General features: G+C 54.3%; 4 protein-coding genes across 4 annotated transcripts; 2 read left to right on the top strand and 2 right to left on the bottom strand.

Annotated features, from left to right (window-relative positions):
* Positions 1 to 2,735: 2,735 nt before the first annotated feature.
* On the top strand, positions 2,736 to 7,946 carry J4E85_007587 (uncharacterized protein; the record flags this gene model as incomplete). Its single annotated transcript, XM_051471819.1, has 4 exons — positions 2,736 to 3,144; positions 3,202 to 3,325; positions 3,377 to 3,688; positions 3,746 to 7,946. 4 exons carry the CDS (start codon positions 2,736 to 2,738, stop codon positions 7,944 to 7,946), a joined length of 5,046 nt encoding a protein of 1,681 aa, XP_051324016.1.
* A 1,295-nt stretch (positions 7,947 to 9,241) lies between these two features.
* On the bottom strand, positions 9,242 to 11,141 carry J4E85_007586 (uncharacterized protein; the record flags this gene model as incomplete). The annotated part of the gene is made up of 2 exons (XM_051471818.1): positions 9,242 to 10,856; positions 10,906 to 11,141. The coding sequence occupies 2 exons, from the start codon at positions 11,139 to 11,141 to the stop codon at positions 9,242 to 9,244; spliced, it is 1,851 nt and encodes a 616-aa protein (XP_051324015.1).
* A 636-nt stretch (positions 11,142 to 11,777) lies between these two features.
* On the top strand, positions 11,778 to 13,249 carry J4E85_007585 (uncharacterized protein; the record flags this gene model as incomplete). Its single annotated transcript, XM_051471817.1, has 4 exons — positions 11,778 to 11,934; positions 12,037 to 12,529; positions 12,579 to 12,942; positions 12,992 to 13,249. The coding sequence occupies 4 exons, from the start codon at positions 11,778 to 11,780 to the stop codon at positions 13,247 to 13,249; spliced, it is 1,272 nt and encodes a 423-aa protein (XP_051324014.1).
* Positions 13,250 to 13,474: 225 nt separating this feature from the next.
* On the bottom strand, positions 13,475 to 15,244 carry J4E85_007584 (uncharacterized protein; the record flags this gene model as incomplete). The annotated part of the gene is made up of 2 exons (XM_051471816.1): positions 13,475 to 14,852; positions 15,006 to 15,244. The coding sequence occupies 2 exons, from the start codon at positions 15,242 to 15,244 to the stop codon at positions 13,475 to 13,477; spliced, it is 1,617 nt and encodes a 538-aa protein (XP_051324013.1).
* Positions 15,245 to 16,883: the final 1,639 nt, after the last annotated feature.

Below are 16,883 nucleotides of genomic sequence, written 5' to 3'. Positions count from 1 at the left end.
ATATGTATGCGCGCTTGTGTGCGCAAAAGGAGCGAGGCTTATTGTGGCTGATAAGCTCTCTCGCCTGTTTTTCCCTTATTGATACCCCCACCATTCAGCCATCGTTTAGATAGATACCCCATTTGAATTTTACTGCTCGTCTTACCTTGACAACAAGGAACAAATCCTTGCCCTGTTCACATAGATTGCGCTTTTCGTGATGCCCACCCTGAAATAGGATAGCGATGTGATGGGGATGTGATGGGCTTCGTTAGCTGAATTTTGGTGTGTGATTGTTGAGATGTGTGGCGCTCCCAGAGCGGGCTTCGGTAGTTCTACCATGTTTCTTCTGCATGATGCAGCGAACCCGAAGCCGTGGTGGAATATCGCTTTCCCTCTCCTATGTGTGCTCGAGTCGCGAACGAAAAAGCAAATTGCTGAACGACCAGTTGGGCGCTGTGCAAGCAACGTCACTTTGCAGAGTCTCGCATGCTAAGTATAATGTTGTCGCTGGGAGGCCCTACTGTTCCAATTCGGCAATCCCTCACTATGCGCTTCCTTGAATCATGCCTGAGAATCCTTCCCTTCCTCATCGTCAATATTTCCCATATATCGCGAAGATGTCCTAAATTAAGCTTTGCTTCAAATCTTGCGGGATCCATCGGTACTGGACGAACATTCTTCTCTTGCACGGACCCGCATACCGGTCATGCTGTATCACCATACAGTCTGGCTGGACCTGCAGTGCTGATAAGCTGCATGCTTGCCTCACCTAAATTAGTCCGCACGCAAGTTGTCCAGGAACGACACGCGATTTGTGCGAGACACCTCTCTAATTTTGCGTCTCCCGCTGTTGTCTTGCGAATGCCGTGGGGCAGAGTACACAGTACATTCAAAAAGAGGGGCGAAATGCGTGTGGCTGGTAGACGGTGTAGAGAAGTCCGGGATGAAGATCCTTAGTCGGGCGCTTCGCTTGCAGCAAGCCTTGAAGCGGAAAGGAGTGTGAATAATTCATCACGGAACTAAGGCAATGTGTGCCCAACTTCATGACACCCACCCCCGTTTCTGCGATACCGTTGGGTATAGCTCGAACGGTGTAAGACGCTGTTGAGAGCTAATGACACGGCCTGAAGCAGCTTTGCTAAATTGTTTCTTCATGCCGAGAGGAAACACGAGGGTTTTGTAGCCACTATGAACTGGCATGCATATATCACGACCGGGGAACGACGCTCGCATGCCAGATCGGCGGAGCTTTGACTTGGTTGAAGCTGACGGGGCGGGAGTAGATCGATTGTGCTTGGTTAGCGACGTGTGCTTCTGTGTGTCCTGCCTCTGCAGCGGCACGTTATGCTTTGTGCTTGGTTCAACGACAGAGGGTGGTGGTTCCTGGGCCGTATATGTAGATATCAACACATTAGTCGGGCATGGATTGCAAGACGTTACCATGCCCCCGCGATACAAGCGGCTGGGTTTGAATGTGAAGTCGGAACTACCATCTCCTGGGGTCTCGCACGTCATGCGCGAGGTGTTGATGTTTCTTCCGGGACGGGCCATGGCTTGTGCAGGATAGTCGTTCAGGGACCGTGACCTTTGTGCCACCAACTTACATATCCGCTCCCGAGCGTTGCGGGTTGAGCGCGTTGCGCAAAAAGCTTGGGCACGATGCGCTAGCTGCCACGGTCAAGGCCGCGCAGTATGCGAACGGCTGGCCAAGCGGCAGGAGAGAAAATTGTGAACATGTCGTGATGGCGCTACCGTCACCGTACTTTGAGAAGAGTCATGGCAGCGTCGAGAACAGAGAGTCGTTATATGCATCGAGTCGACGAGGCATGTCGCATATTTGAGCACGTAGGGATCATCCTTTACGGGCCGGTCCAAGGCGGCCGCACCGCGATCTGATACGCTGGTTTCGAGCGCGAAAGTGTGATGATTGTGCGGTAGGCACATGTGCTGGCCAATGAGGGCGGCCATCTCGTGTACTCTGTCGACCCCAGTCTTCCGCGTCTTCGTCCCTGTGCCGTCCAGCCCTCTGAGAGGCTGGTCTGTAAACCCACGCAGGCACGCCGGCGCGAACCTAACCATTAACGTGCGGTGTCACCAACTTGGCTTCCAGGATGGCAGCATGCGTCTGCTTCGTTCGTCGAGTCCCCGAAGGTCCAATGTCGACCTTTCACAGCTGGCGAGCGAATGAGGCTGCGCAACCCCAGCCCGTTAACGCCTTTTGCTGCCGGGTATGCTGCTCGTTGGCTGGACGGCACCAACCGATGCCATTCGTACTATTTCGAGCGAGTATCAGTCGGGCTTTGGAGCTCTAAGCGCCGTTAGTGATAGGCGGGCGTCCACGCGCTTCAACTCACACATCGCCTGCGCTGTTGTCGCTTTTTCTCTACCTTCTCGCTGCTTGCTTGCTTGTCTGTCTCTTCAGCTGCACGTTGTTGTACCGCCGCATAAGACGAAAGCGGTACCCAAGTTCTGTTTAACCGCCTCAACTTTGATCCCTGTAGAGACCGGGGCGGGGCCAAAGGGTACCCTCCTCCAGACGCCGTGGAGCTGTCAGCGCATTGCTGTTTAGCGCGCTCTTGCTCTCTGCAGTGAGTTGGATTCCCCTGACGTCTTGCAGTTTCACACTCGCTCTTGTGCAAGCTCCTGATTGTACTCCCGTTATCCCAAATCGCCATCGTCTTCAACGTTATGCGCTTCGCGGGCCCTTGCGGACTCGACCCGACTGACGACCACCCATAGATCCAGCCCTCACCATGTCGACTGGACTAAGACAGCGCGCGAATTCCAATTCCATCAAAAGCAACTCGGTTCGCTCCACAGACGTCAAGCTCAAACCCCCGACGCCGGGCCAAGATGAGTTCGCATTCGAGCCCTGTGCGGCAACAGGCTCCTTCCTGCTCTATGCGCAACGCAACGTAATACTGGTCCTCCACCACGACACACTGGCGATAGAGCGCCGCTTTGATAGGCATCGGGAAGATGTATCGTGGATATCAGTCGACACAACAAGCGAAAGAGGTGCCGGCCGGTTAGTCGTCTCGTACGACGCCGGCTCGACTGCAATTGTGTGGGACTTGTTCACGGGCGACGAGGTGGCGAGATTTGCGTCGTATGAGCAGATCCGCGTCGCGACGTGGATGAGAAATGGAAACGTTGCTTTTGGTGAGTGACGGAGGCGGGCAGTCGCCATTGCCTGTTCGGGTGCTAACATGTGCATAGGGAACGCGCAGGGCAACATCATCCTGTTCGAGCCTTCCACATCCGAACACCTCTCCGCCAGAACCATCTTCGATCCCATTACCGCACTCGCGCCAGCTTCAGACTGCAGAACATTCGCCATTGGGTGCGTACAAGAGGCATCCAGTGAATTGGGCATCAATGCTAACACCTCCAGGTATCTCAATGGCTCAATCCTCATTGCCACCCTGCAGCCATCCTTCACCATCCTGCACACTCTCACCACCCCCAGAAACCCTTCGCCCATTGCGGGTCTTGCCTGGCATGGCTCTTCATCAAAGCAAAAGTCCGAGATGTTGGCGGCCCAAACATCAGACGGTGACCTCCGAGTATGGAGTGTTCCCAAGGCCCAGCATGGCAGTGACGCTCCATGTGTAATTCGTGTGCTCAACCAAAAGGAACAGAGAGAGCCCGGACCTTGCTGGTTTGCCTGGTCAAAGAACGGCAGGATCATACAGTACACCGAAGGGTATGTATCTTGGCATGCGCTGTCAATTCGTCCTCCACGCTAACACGTGATATATAGTCAAACCTGCGCATGGGATGTCCGCACCAAGAGAGTGTCATACGAAACTGTGCCAACAACTGATGGCATCGCTGCTATCTGCAACTACGGTCCGACTGCTACCCTCTTCACCATTGGACGCAACTCGAGCATCCAGCAATACGACATCAACCCCAGCAATGGACCTGCCACCATGGTCGCTAACGTTCAGCATGCGCCTGCAAACACGCCTCCATCTCCACCAAGCTCTCTAGACGAACAACAAAAGCAGATGGAGACCCCCCTTACTGCTCTCCCATCGAAGTCGCTCCCACTCATGCTTGCCGACTCAGAAAGTAGCGCGGACGAGGGTGTCGCCATGTCACCGCTGCAGAAGATCGCCCAAGAGATGGACCAGCTAGAAGAGGAGCGCCGCGATCGTGTTGGTCCCCTCAGTCCTGTATCCAGCCGGGGCTCCCAGAGCTCCCGATCATCTGGCAGCGGCCGCGCTCCCCGTTACCGATACGACAGACCATCGCATGGCTCAGCGTCGCAGAGGTCCACCAGATCGAAGAGCTCGAACGGCTCCGGTACCATCTTCTCGTCCGGCACATCGTCCCTTGCTGGCACCTCAACACGTGAAAGCGTTTCCATTCGATCAATATCATCAGCTGCATCTTCATCCCGGTACGGCTCCTCAGCTCTCCGCAAAGAAGTCCTGCGAAGCCCGGAAGAATCCAAGAAGAACCAACACATGGATCTCTTCCCGTTCACCAAAATGAGGCTGAGCGACGTACCTTTCCGCCCCACGGATCTTGGGCCAGATCGCACCCCAGACGATCTTCGACTCAACATGCTCAAGGTAGTGTTTGGTTGGGACCAAGACATTGAGGATCTAGTGCAGGATGAACTGGCACGTCATTCCCCCGGTTCGGCCGCTGCTGTCCTTCTTTCGAAATGGCTGGGTGACCTCGGCGCTGATCTCATGGCTTCCATGGTTGGTTCCGAGTCAATGACTTCGTCTGACTGGATGTTGCTTGCTCTGAGCAACATGGGTCAAGGCTCGCAAAAGAAGGTTGGTGAAGCCTTCGTTCAGCGTCTCCTGGAGAAAGGCGACATCCACCCCGCCGTGGCCATCTTCCTCGGACTGGGTGAATACAACGACGCCATCGAGGTCTACGTGTCTCGGAAATATTACATGGAGGCCATCCTACTGACATGCCTGACCTTCCCAACTGACTGGCAGAGGCAATCTTTCCTAGTCCGCAAATGGGGAGAGCATGCAGTCCAACACGGCAGAGCGGAGCTGGCGGTGCGATGTTTCTCTTGCATGGGTCTCGAAACTACAGAGCCTTGGTTCTCACCACGCGCACAGGATGCCGTTTTCTCAGCCCAAAAGCAAGCGCTTCTTGGCTCACAAATGAGCCCCCCTCTGTCGCCTCCTAGTGGCAGTGTTGGCAGTAGCCGAGTCGCGGCCAGGATGGCCTCACTCAAGCTCGTCACGGACTTCACGCGCGGACCTCAACCCAGACAGATCGTCCGAGAAGAGGACGAAAAGACACCCATGAACGCCGGTGTGACGCCTATCGCAGAATCAGCTATCAGCCCAGCTGTAGGGCATGGTGGTTGGCTCGGTCGTGCTGCACGTGATGCTTCCAGGGAGCCGTCATCGGCACGAACTGCCACACCAGGTTCATACAGCAGGAAGCGTTTCCCTTCGCGATCTGACGCTGGTCGCAAGACTACCAACAACGAAGTCCTTGCATCGTTGGCCATCCCGGATCGAGGCCAGCGTAACGAGTCTCACCCAAGAACTGCCATTGACAATATCGGCCGCGAAGCGGAGACCCTACCATTCTCGACACGCCGAGCAACAAGTGGTTCCAAAGATTTTGTCCTTTCCGCAGCGACTTTCAACCCGGGAAAGTCGAGCGATCACCTACCTTCCCCAGCAGCTGGAGTGTTCGATGTTCTCGAGAAGAAACGTGCTGAGTCTCGCGGTAGCTCACGCAGTCGAAACATTCAAGAGCTTCATCTGGACATGCCGGAAGCTGTAGTTGAGACAGGTCCAGAGACAGGCTACAGCAACAGCAGACTCAGTCCACCTCTCACTGGCGCAAGCATCAAGAGCGCTAAGGCACGCAGCATTGATCAGTACATCAGCAGTCTTGAGGAAGCAAACCACTATTCTCAGAACCGCGCCAACTCCAGAAACGAGGAGAGGCCAGCTTCGCGCACTGCACGCACCCGTAGTCGCACTCGGGAGGAGTCACAGAACCGCGGACGATCAGGTGTTCGTTACATTCGTCAAGGAAAACGTTCCCCGTCCTCACCTGTGCCAATGTCTCCTGAAGACGCAGGTATCTACTCTTCACAAAAGAAGGAAATGGGAACTAGCACGGAAGATTTCGATGATGAGAGGTTCTACAAGATGAGCATTGCTTCTCCGGCTGTCACAGAATCTGTTGCCAGCACCCGCACTGCACGCAGCCGGGCACGACAGGGAGTCAGCAAGACAAGATCTTCGTCCAAGGCAGCTACTCGCCGCACTGAGTCTCCTGAAGGTGCCGTACGGGCCCGAAGCAGAGGCGCTAGCCGCGCATCAAGTCGCCGTCCAGTCGAGGGTCGCGGACGAAGCGCTCAGCGCGGAGAACACTCTCCCGTCTCTCCTCAACCCATGCAGCGCGACGATGATGAAGGATTTGCTGGTTATGAGGCCCCTCGCCAGCGACACCGCAGTAGTAGCCGCCGGCCTTCTGACAGTGCTATGAGCAGTCGTCGAGAAGCCTCCGAAGAGCGTCGCGCGCCACGAGACCGATCTGTGAGCCGAAAGCCCACGCCATTCCTGAGGGAATCTAGCCGCACACGAGGCTACGGACGCGATGCTTCTCCTGATTCCTTGACTTCAGGACGTTCGGGCGCGTCGCGCATGCGCCCTACCACGTTGTCAAGGAGGGCCCTGGCCGCTCGTGAGTTGGAAGAGCGCAGACTGTCTTTGGCTCGCCGGCCATCCGCTCCAGTCATTCCCCATCCTGGAGATCTGGCATTCCGACCAGTGTCCCACGAGCGGTCGAACACTGATGACATGCTAAACTCAATGTCGATGTATCGCGATCCAATTACGAGAAGCCAAACCGCGGATCCGGAGATGACCAAGAGAATCGGCGGCGCAGGGCCGACATCGACGACATCTGTACCAATTGGTCTTCCAGCCAATCCTCGTGCCATGCGTCATCCCAGATACATGACTGCTGACCCGAATGACGAAGATGACATTCCAGCAGTGCCAAGTATCCCGGACAACATGCAATTCCAAGACTCGCACTCTGGAGAGACAGACGACATTGGGCCTTTACTTCCCGCAACCACTTTTGGTCAGCCTACTGCACCTCCAAGGTCCATGTCGGCACCTCCGCAGGACATCCTTCCATCCAGCACCTACAACTCGCCTACCTTCCCGATGGGCAGACGCCCCTCTGTAGGTGGATCTCGCGGTCACTCTCGCCAGAACACTATGCCCGATATCCTGCCTCAGACCAACTACAAGCGCCATAGCCCGCCGCCCATCACTGCGAGCATCGCCGAGACGATCCATGAGAATCAGAACCACAACCAAGTCATCATCATCGACCAGGAAGAAGACAGAGCCCCTCCTCTGCTATCTCAGCTCCAGCATCTAGCAACCCCACCGCCACCGCCACCACCACCGCTAAACCTTGGCGGTCACAACGGCATCGGTATGATCAACATTGCCATTGACAGCAACAGCCCGGGCGAGAAGCCCATGGAAGTGTCACCTACCAACCCTTCCGCTACAGGCTCCCCACATGCACACCGTCGGGGACGCGGCAGTGTGAGCGAAAACCTGGGTATGACTTTCAAGCGCGTAACTGAACGCATGCGTAGCACCAGCCGTGGACCTCAGCGCGCCAAGTCTCCACCTATCACTATGACCCGCGCTGAGCGATCCCCCTACGAGAGCGTACCAGAGTTCTCCTTCCCCCGCGGACCAAACACGAGATCCCCTCCTGGCGACTCGGGCAACCACCACGACTCCTACTTCAACCAGGTTCCTCCTCCGCCTCCGCCGCCACCACCGATGCCCCAGCCCATGGAGCAAGTCATTCCTCCGGACAATGGCCAGCCATTTTACAGGAACCCCAAGGAGCTCCGCGCCAATATGCCTCCCAACACCCTCCAAGCTGGTGTATACCAGGGCGGCGAAAACACCCCTATGATCTAGGCTCTTAGGCCTTCATCACCCTATTCCTCATATACCATGTACAACTGAGACGGCCTACTATAACGACCAACCTTTGCATCTTCAACACTCTCCCTGGCAACCCTTGTCCGTTGATAACAACATCTACTTCTCCACCACCTCCTTTGGCATCTTTTATCATCATCAAGCGTGTCATTACCGCATTGCTCTATTTATCTTGCCTTCTTGTTTTTCGAAGTATCATTTAGCGAGTTGGGTTGAGTTCAGTTTTATCTTGTTCCACACATGTTTTGTATCTTCAAGCCAAAGACCTGGATCTGGGAAAACACCTTATCTTTCCCACTAACGCTTCGCGGCGGATTATGTCGATACCCTTTTTTTGTATGTAGTTAGCTTTGGCATTTTGTGTTTTCGAACGGGCGGGCGGGTATTAGCATTGCATTCGGAGGATGAGGATTAAGGGAGAGAGAGAATTCGCATTAGGCGGATTGACGGGTCTGTGGTTTATGGTACATGGGGAAAAGAGCTGGAAATCTTTCATCTTCAACGTTAATGTACATGCTTCATGATTGCGCTTTCTTGCTTACCTTGGCCTGCTATGTCTGTCCTTTGCTGCTCTACACTGCTCTGCCCTGCTATCGTTCTCGCACCGTACTTTTGCCCAAAGCGACTCAACCCCACCACAATGTCTATACAACATCACTGTTGCCACGAAATTGCTTATCCTTTGATTATCGCACGCCTTGTTTCCTACTCAATATACCAAAGATAAGCGCCTCACGGCACCAAAAGCTCGCTATCATTCTCCTTACAACACTCTTTTACTGTCAGGGTACGAGAGTAGGATTAATAAGGACATCTTTAGTCTAGTTCAGTCTAATCTAACTCTATCCACTCTCTACATCTTGCACGGGATGTGTGATGAAAACCATGTTGAGCAAGTAGATACACGCATCTTGTTGACGTATCTACTACTTCGCTAACCTTCTGTCATGCTGAGTCCCGGCATACATCTCGTCACCTCCTACTCCATGTCCATGTAGCAGATGCAGTACTGCATGCTGTGCAAGTGCGTTGCCTCGCCTCCTCACCAATTGATCTACAACGGCATACGTGTGTCTGCTCGTACGCGTATCTGATATGCTGTGGTCTCCGATATCGATGATTGGAAGGCTATGCAAGATGAAGATCTAGCATGGAGATATGGCATCTCAATCTATGTTGTATGGATTGCAATATAGAGGGTGGCCATGCTCGATAAGATGTCGTCGAAATGCTGATGTCTCGTCTCTGACACGCAAATATGCGTGTGTCGTTCACGTAGCGGCGTTGGCGTTGGCGACAGGTGCTGGAGCAGGAGCAACGGTAGCTGGCGCAGTCGAAGCAGCATCGCCGGCAGCCGCAGCGGGAACAGGACCAGCGTGTGCGCCGCCTCTGGCACCTCCACGACCACCACGTCCTCCACGAGGTGCGAAGTTGCCGCGAGCGCCACCACGGGCAGGCCCGGTCGGTGGACCATTGAAGCGAGGAGCTCTGGCGACCTTTTCCTTCCGTTCAAGAACCTGAACAGCGCCTTGTGCGATCTTGATGGGGCTGGCGGCCATGGCTTTCTTTAGACCCTCTGGTTCGGCAAAGTCAACATAGGCGAAGCCCTTACGCTTGTCGATCTCGACTTTGTCAACACCGCCAAAGGTCTTCATGACTTCTTCGATGAGGGGCTCGGTGATACCCTGGCTGGGATTGGCATGCTTGAGGAACGCTTGCTTGCTCGTGGGTGCGGGCACAGGTTGAGCTGGTGCTGCTTTGGGGGTATTGTTGTGCGCCTGGGCGGGTCCCGCATCGGCCTTTGCTGGAGTAGAGTGCGACTGTGTAGGAGCAGGGCTGTTTCTAGCAGCGGCAGGCTCAGTAGGTGGAGCTCGTGAGGCAGCTGGACCTTTGGGTGCCGTCGGAGTCTGAGCCTGAGGCTTCTTCAGGATCTGGGGCGCAGGAGTCTTCAGCGGCGTCTGGGGCTTTACATCGCTGGCAGTAGCCTTGTCGTTGGGCTTGTCGCCCTGATTAGCCTTGAAAGCGCGGCGTTCTGCTCGAGTCGGGCGTTCCTTCCTGCTTGCCTGCGCATTCTTGTCCGGAGTTGCTGCTGCTGGTTGTGAAGCAGGCGACTCTTTGGCCTTTTCCTCGACTGCCTTGGCCTCCTTTGCTTGCGCATTGGACTCGGGCGCAGGCGTACCAACCTCGCGCTTCGTTCCACGTCGGCGAGTTGGGGCGGGTCCTACACCGAGGTCACGCTGCAGCATCGACTTTGCGAGTGCGACGTTACCACGCTTGCGCTCCGGTGCTGGGCTGGCAGAGGCCTTGTCCGCCGAGGCCGAGGCAGATGATTTGGAGGATGACGCTTCCTTGTTAAGGATCTTGACAGCCTCCTTAGAGGCTTGAGCCTTGTCAGCCTTGCTTATACGACGATTCTTATCTCCCGAGTTGAGGGCGTTCTCTTTGCCTGGCTTGGCGAGTATCTTCTTCTCACCATCATCCTTGCCTTCTCCACGACCTCGATTTGCCTTTGCGCTCGGCTTCTCCCTGTTAGCCTTCTTTTCCCGGAGCGCTTCGATCAGAGGAGTGGTTTTGACCTTCTCCTTCTGACCCTCATTCTCGGCGGCCGGGGGCTTGGTGATGGGGTTGGTGAGGCTCTCGAGGAAGTCCTTGAATTCCTGATCCTGATCAATGGTGCCCTGGCGGTTGTCGTTCCTACGGCGGCCACCAGGCATCTTCGGATAGGGAGCGTATTCGAGCGTAGGCGGGCCGACGAGGGCGGGGTCCTGCCATGATTTGGTGGCATCGTGGAACGTGATTGCGCGCACGTGGTCGCCGAGGGCCTTGACGTGGTCCTGCTTGGTAACGTGGATGTATGCGCGCGCTGGCTTGGAGGGTTTGGCAGCACTGAGGGGGTCAATAGGCTGTCTCTAAAAGACAGGAAGGTGAGGTGTACTCAGTAGAAATCTTGCCCTTTCTGTAATTCATCCAATCGATCTTGCCAGCACCAAGCTTCCACTCGTCGCCTAGAGCCTCGATGAATTCGGTCTTGGTAAGACCAGGAGGTAGTCGCCGACATATTAGCTTCAGGCGGGGTTGGGCTGCTTTGGGCCCGCGAGGTGACTGGGCCGGGGCGTTCTTCTGGAGAAGTGTGACTGGCAGGACGCCGTTGGGGTTATTCGGAGGGGCCATGGGAGCGCGATGATGCTCGTTTGTGCCTTGAGTCGGTATGCTCGAATCGATAGTTCTTCTCTATAGTCAGCTGTTAGTGATGGTTGTTTGTCATGCACAAACATGATATATACCGTAGTTGTAGTGGTATTCAAGAGCCTGTGCCTGGTGAATTTATCGCGCGTGTCGCTGGGCAGAGGTGAGGTGGAGGAGAGAGCGCCGGTTTGTAGGTGAGGACATTGGATGGAGCACTCGAGAAGGCAGTACCAGACACGGCAATTGTTTTGGTGAGAGATGCGGCAATGACGCAGCGACAACGGGCGCGCCTTCACGAGACAGTGGGCGAGGGCAGGCGCAACGGCAAGCGCCGAGGGGCGGCAGCTGCCCCACCGGCGCCCGCGTCTCGACTACACCTCAACCACGCCGATATATCCTCAAGACCCCGAACCTCGCGCTGCCCACGACGCAGCCAATTGCCGCTGACTGCGCACACTTTCACTGCGACCCACGCTGACCCATGATACCCTATAGCCCATCCCTTAGCACCCCCTTCGGCACACGACCCGCCTCCCTCCCGCCGCCATTGTCGCCTGTCCCGACCTAAACGCACCGCATCGAGCTTTCCCTATTCATCCTGAGCTAGAGCACGACTGAACGATGGGCAAAGATAGCGACGTACCACAGCCAGGGCCTGCGCGCCTCGCAAAGGGCGCAGGGCCGGATGAGTGGCTGGAGCAGGCGAAGCAATGCAAGTACCTGCCCGAGGCCGACATGAAGCGACTATGTGAGATTGTCAAGGAATGTCTTATGGAGGGTGAGTCAAACAATGCCACATGATCCACGCAAGGAAGGAGAAGCATGGCTATCGTGCGGCATGGTATCTATATCCATGTATGGGACTAAAACATGTCTTCAGAATCCAACATTCAACCCGTACGAACACCCGTCACAGTATGCGGAGATATCCACGGCCAATTCTACGATCTGCTTGAGCTCTTCCGTGTCGCTGGCGGCATGCCCAATGACTCCCCTGCCGCGCCCCTCGCACCACCAGTCACATTACCAAGCACAATCAACCCCGCCGATCTCGAGCCTCCTACAAGCATAACAGACCCCAAGGTCAAGCGCAAGATGAAGAGAAGATTCCAGCGCGATCCCAACTACACTGGACCGACAAGTCCCCCTGGGGGTGATGGCGATGAAGAGGGCGACGACGAAGAGGAGGAGGAACGCGGCCGAAGTAGGAGCGTTCACGACAGGCGGAGTCTTGGTTCGGCATCCGACGCAGACTCTACCAAGAACACCGTGGGTGGAAATGGCCAGCAGAACTTCATCTTCTTGGGTGACTTTGTCGACCGAGGATACTTCAGTCTGGAGACCTTTACCCTTCTTATGTGCTTGAAGGCGAAGTAGGTCAACAGGCCTGCAGAACTACATTCATGGTACTAAAAGAAACAGATTCCCTGACCGCGTCACTCTCGTCCGCGGAAACCACGAGTCGAGACAAATCACCCAAGTCTACGGTTTCTACGAGGAATGTCAGACCAAGTACGGCAATGCTTCGGTATGGAAGGCCTGCTGCCAAGTTTTCGATTTCCTTGCCCTAGCCGCTATCGTCGACGGAAAGGTGCTCTGCGTACACGGCGGTCTGAGTCCGGAGATCAGAACACTAGACCAGATCCGCGTTGTTGCGCGAGCCCAAGAGATCCCACACGAAGGAGCCTTCTGTGATCTCGTATGGAGTGATCCGGAAGATGTCGACACGTGGGCTGTCTCACCCCGAGGAGCCGGCTGGCTGTTTGGAGACAAGGTGTCTTCCGAGGTATGCATTCATCCCCGCTCGTCCATTACCCCATCGCTAACTGTCGCAGTTCAATCACGTAAACGGTCTCCAACTCATCGCACGCGCCCATCAATTAGTCAACGAAGGCTACAAATACCATTTCAAAGACAAAGACGTCGTCACCGTTTGGTCAGCACCCAACTACTGCTACCGCTGCGGAAACGTCGCCTCCATCATGAACCTAGGCGAGGACCTCAAGCCCGAGTTCCAAATCTTCTCTGCCGTTCCAGATCATAAGCGTGCCGTCCCCGCGGGTCGTGGAGGTCGCGGAGAATACTTCTTGTAGAAGACGCTATACTGGTGTTGTGTGTTTATGGACCGCAGGAGATGAATGATGTGGGTCATTGTGTATATGCGTTCTTACGATACGACGAGAAGCGGAGAATTGAATACCCCTGGGAGATGAACGAACGAATGGCATGTATACAATCTTTGCCTTGACATGGCTTGTACGATATCGCGTTGATGACATTTTCTGGTAGTACAATGGTACAAACACGTTTCGCATGATCTACACAGCTGTGACTGACGAGGTCAGGCTTCTGACACTGATCGGGCCACAATCGGTATCAATTTTGATCCTCTGTAAACCGACGCTAATCTTGAAGGCATGCTTGGGTTTGACATAAACATGGCCCTTGTTCAGGAACGGGAGTTTGGGTAATTCTTTCACCAAGTCTTCCCATAAGATACCTTCCTTACCAACTTTGTCTGCGAACAAGAATCTCGTCTCGCGCAGATAATCCTTCGCGAGGAATACTATCGGAGTTTGATCTTTATGAGCTGGACAGATAACCACTATTTCGGCTGTGTACCCCGCAATCGTCACGCTGAACTGAGCAGCAAGTACCAACTGGCTAACATTCTGGTCCCAGGCCTTTGGAACCAGAAAGGTCCTGTCGAGATGATCCCATGCATGCAGTGGGGCCACCGACCGCATTCGAAGATGTTCCTGGACGGGAATATGCAGGCCATCGTGACGGAAGGACACCAGGCGGGTAATTGAGTGTTTGAGGAAGGCATCTGTTGAGAGGTAGACTGAAGTCATGAGCTCCTGCGCGGAGTATGTGATGATTTTGTTCGGCAGCCTGGCCAAAGGCAACCCGCCAATGCGGCAAAACAGCCCGGGACCACATTTCCGGAGGAAGATAGCTATACTGCTGTCGTCTTTCTTCGATTCCCCGACCAAGAGGACGTAGTGTTTCGGAATGTCGGTGTAACCGCGCTCGCTGTACCAACCATATATCTCGAAATCGCCACCAAGTAGGAGGCCGCGGTTGGTGACGGAGAACTCGGCTAGCTGGTGTTTGTGGGCGCTTGCGTTGAACACGTCTTCGAAAGCAGCGGGTGAGCTTGCGAATATTTCAACGAGGTCGTTGTTCTGATACTCCGACATGCTATTCCAGGCGAAGATGCTGAGGTCGTTGTCGCGCTTGATGATCTCTTCTTGCAGACGTCGGAACGCCTTGTTACCCTCGCCGTAGATCAACGGCATGTTAACGTCAAAGATACCAAGAAGGCTGTACGCCATATCTTCTTTCCGTTTTGTCCTCCGTTGCGAAGCCCATGACATCCGCGCTGAGACAGATTGCTCGGCTATGATGTCTCTCCGCGCGTGCGTCAACACCGACTCGGGTATGTTGGTGAAACGAGATATGGCGGCCGCTTGCTCGTGTTTGGTTCCAACGAACTTCCATCCTTGGGCGTAGAACTCGACAATGCCTGGGGCGAGCAGTTCTTGAAGCGTCCAGCCTCTGGTGAACCATCGGCATTGGGATAGTCCCCCTTTGAGTAATGCGCCTTCGGGGAAGTCTTCGAGGTAGGCGTAGCAGACGATGGCTTGTCGGTAGTATTGGAACATGGAATTTATTGACTCTGTTAACTCTGCGCTGCTGGATTTGTCGACTGGAAATAATGATGTTGATGTTAGCGGACATACAAGAGCAGGGCTTCCAGCAAGCTATTTTGTAGCAAGAACGGCTAATCACTCACTGTCAACGATCTTGTTAGTTGATTTCTCTTCAAAGATATGAGCGACTTACCTGCAGCATGTATCGACCCAAAAGTATCTTAGATTGTTTTTCAAGGCCTGCTCCGCGCAGTAACGAATCTTGCGATGTCCTTCTTTTTGTTCTCCAGTTCCATCTACCATGTCGCGATAGCTGACCTCCTCGCTATCTGGGCCCCAGGTATGTGAAAGGATGGCGTACGGTGGAATGTCATCTTCGATGAATTCCACGAGGCTGAGGCGTTCATCGTCGGCAATGTGGAGGAGGCGCATTATACAAAAATAAATATGTCAAATCGACATGTATGTGTAAGTAAAGTATGGAATTGGAGTGGAATTGTTGTGAGCCAGTTCAGGAGGTAGAACGAACGAGGAAAGGCGCGCAAGAAGTCGTATTGCGGGTATGCGGCTTGGACGCCTAAACCCGAACCCACAATTCTGTGGCAGTGCTTTCTAGAAACAGGATATCTTCTATCTAGAGTAACGTAGAGTTTGTGAGGAGCCTTGGCATGTGTAGCTTTGTACAGCAAAAAGGAAGGGTCGCGTCTAGTAAGGGGTCCCCCGTAGGGCCACACACGACCACAAAAAAAGATCCTGGAGTATCTGGCTATAGCCAGACGAATGCTGAACAGAGTGGGACTCGAACCCACGCCACTTTCGTGACCAGGACGTCTTAGAAATTGCTCTCTTAGACTTAACGTTAAGAAACCTTAACCTGGCGCCATAACCAGCTCTGTGAAGGTTGTTAGAACGGATACGTTGAGGATGGAGGTGTTTAGACTAACCGGCCATCTGTCCTTCTCTAGGAATTGATGGAAAGCCGTTCAAATACATTGTATATATATCTATTAACACGGGGGTTGAGAGAAAATTCACTTGAGCGATGCGGGGCAGTTGGGTAATATGGACCACACCAACGCCGGCCTTGGACCAATTGTAACCTGACCACTAAAGGAAGAACACCAAAGCAGTCAAGATCGGCATTGCTACCGAGCCACTTTGCATCAGGAAGAAACTGAACAATCCATGGATGCTTTGCGGTCTATATGGGCGTAAGACCAAAACTGATCAAACCCTGAAACAGTGTAGACTTCCAGGCTGTTTATGTCTGGAATCTGTTGGATCTCTCTTGATACAGTCTGCCGCTCTGCAGCAGTGATTGTTCGCTGCATGCTTCCAGGAAGTCTTTGTCAAAGCTTACAGAACAGTGGCAAAGCATACCCCAATTCTACTGAATTCCGCACGACATTCCGCGCTTCTACGGCGAAGAAGAAGGGCGACTACGATCTCGCAGCTACACTTCACACAAGGAAGAACCCTGGGAGTGAACAGGTGCCCTGCTGTCTACATCTGTGGAAGGAACGAAAGTCAACCGTCCCCCAGAACAACGTAGACATAAACTTGTCTTCTTTAACAGGCGCTCAACATCACCTCAAACGGAGAGGCTGGACGCAGTGCGCTGGTTAGTTGGCAAAGCAGGATATTTTCGGGGCTTCTGTGAAATCTTGGCTTATGCATGTGCGCAAATGCGCATCTGCGCACCGTAATCGACGGTGAATATCCCCTTCCCAATGCAGTATTTTCGGCATCGGTCCGTCATTCCTCGGCCACATCTTACAATAAGCCCTTGAAACAATGCGTTCGTTGTGATATTTTAGTGTGGTGCATGCGCGGGACGGCCACCGCATCTTACCCCCGGAATACGCGTACTGCCTGCACATGTCAGCACGGATGCAGCAGCCACATTGCTGCGCCTCGCGTGACTTCACCGCCCAGCTCCACCACCAGCCTCCCCTGCACCAACCCAGCTAGCATGAGCTCCGTGAAGCATACATCCCCGCATTGAGATGGGCGCGCGCAAATGCAGCCATCGCTTGCGGTAGACCGCCATGACGTATTGGCCCATCTCGTC

The sequence above is a fragment of the Alternaria conjuncta genome (genome assembly GCF_024043145.1).
Source record: "Alternaria conjuncta strain BMP 0040 chromosome Unknown scaffold_11, whole genome shotgun sequence".
In the NCBI taxonomy this organism is placed as follows: domain Eukaryota; kingdom Fungi; phylum Ascomycota; class Dothideomycetes; order Pleosporales; family Pleosporaceae; genus Alternaria; species Alternaria conjuncta.
The sequence above is the reverse complement of the archived record's forward strand: the minus strand, read 5'-3'. Positions and strand labels throughout refer to the sequence as shown.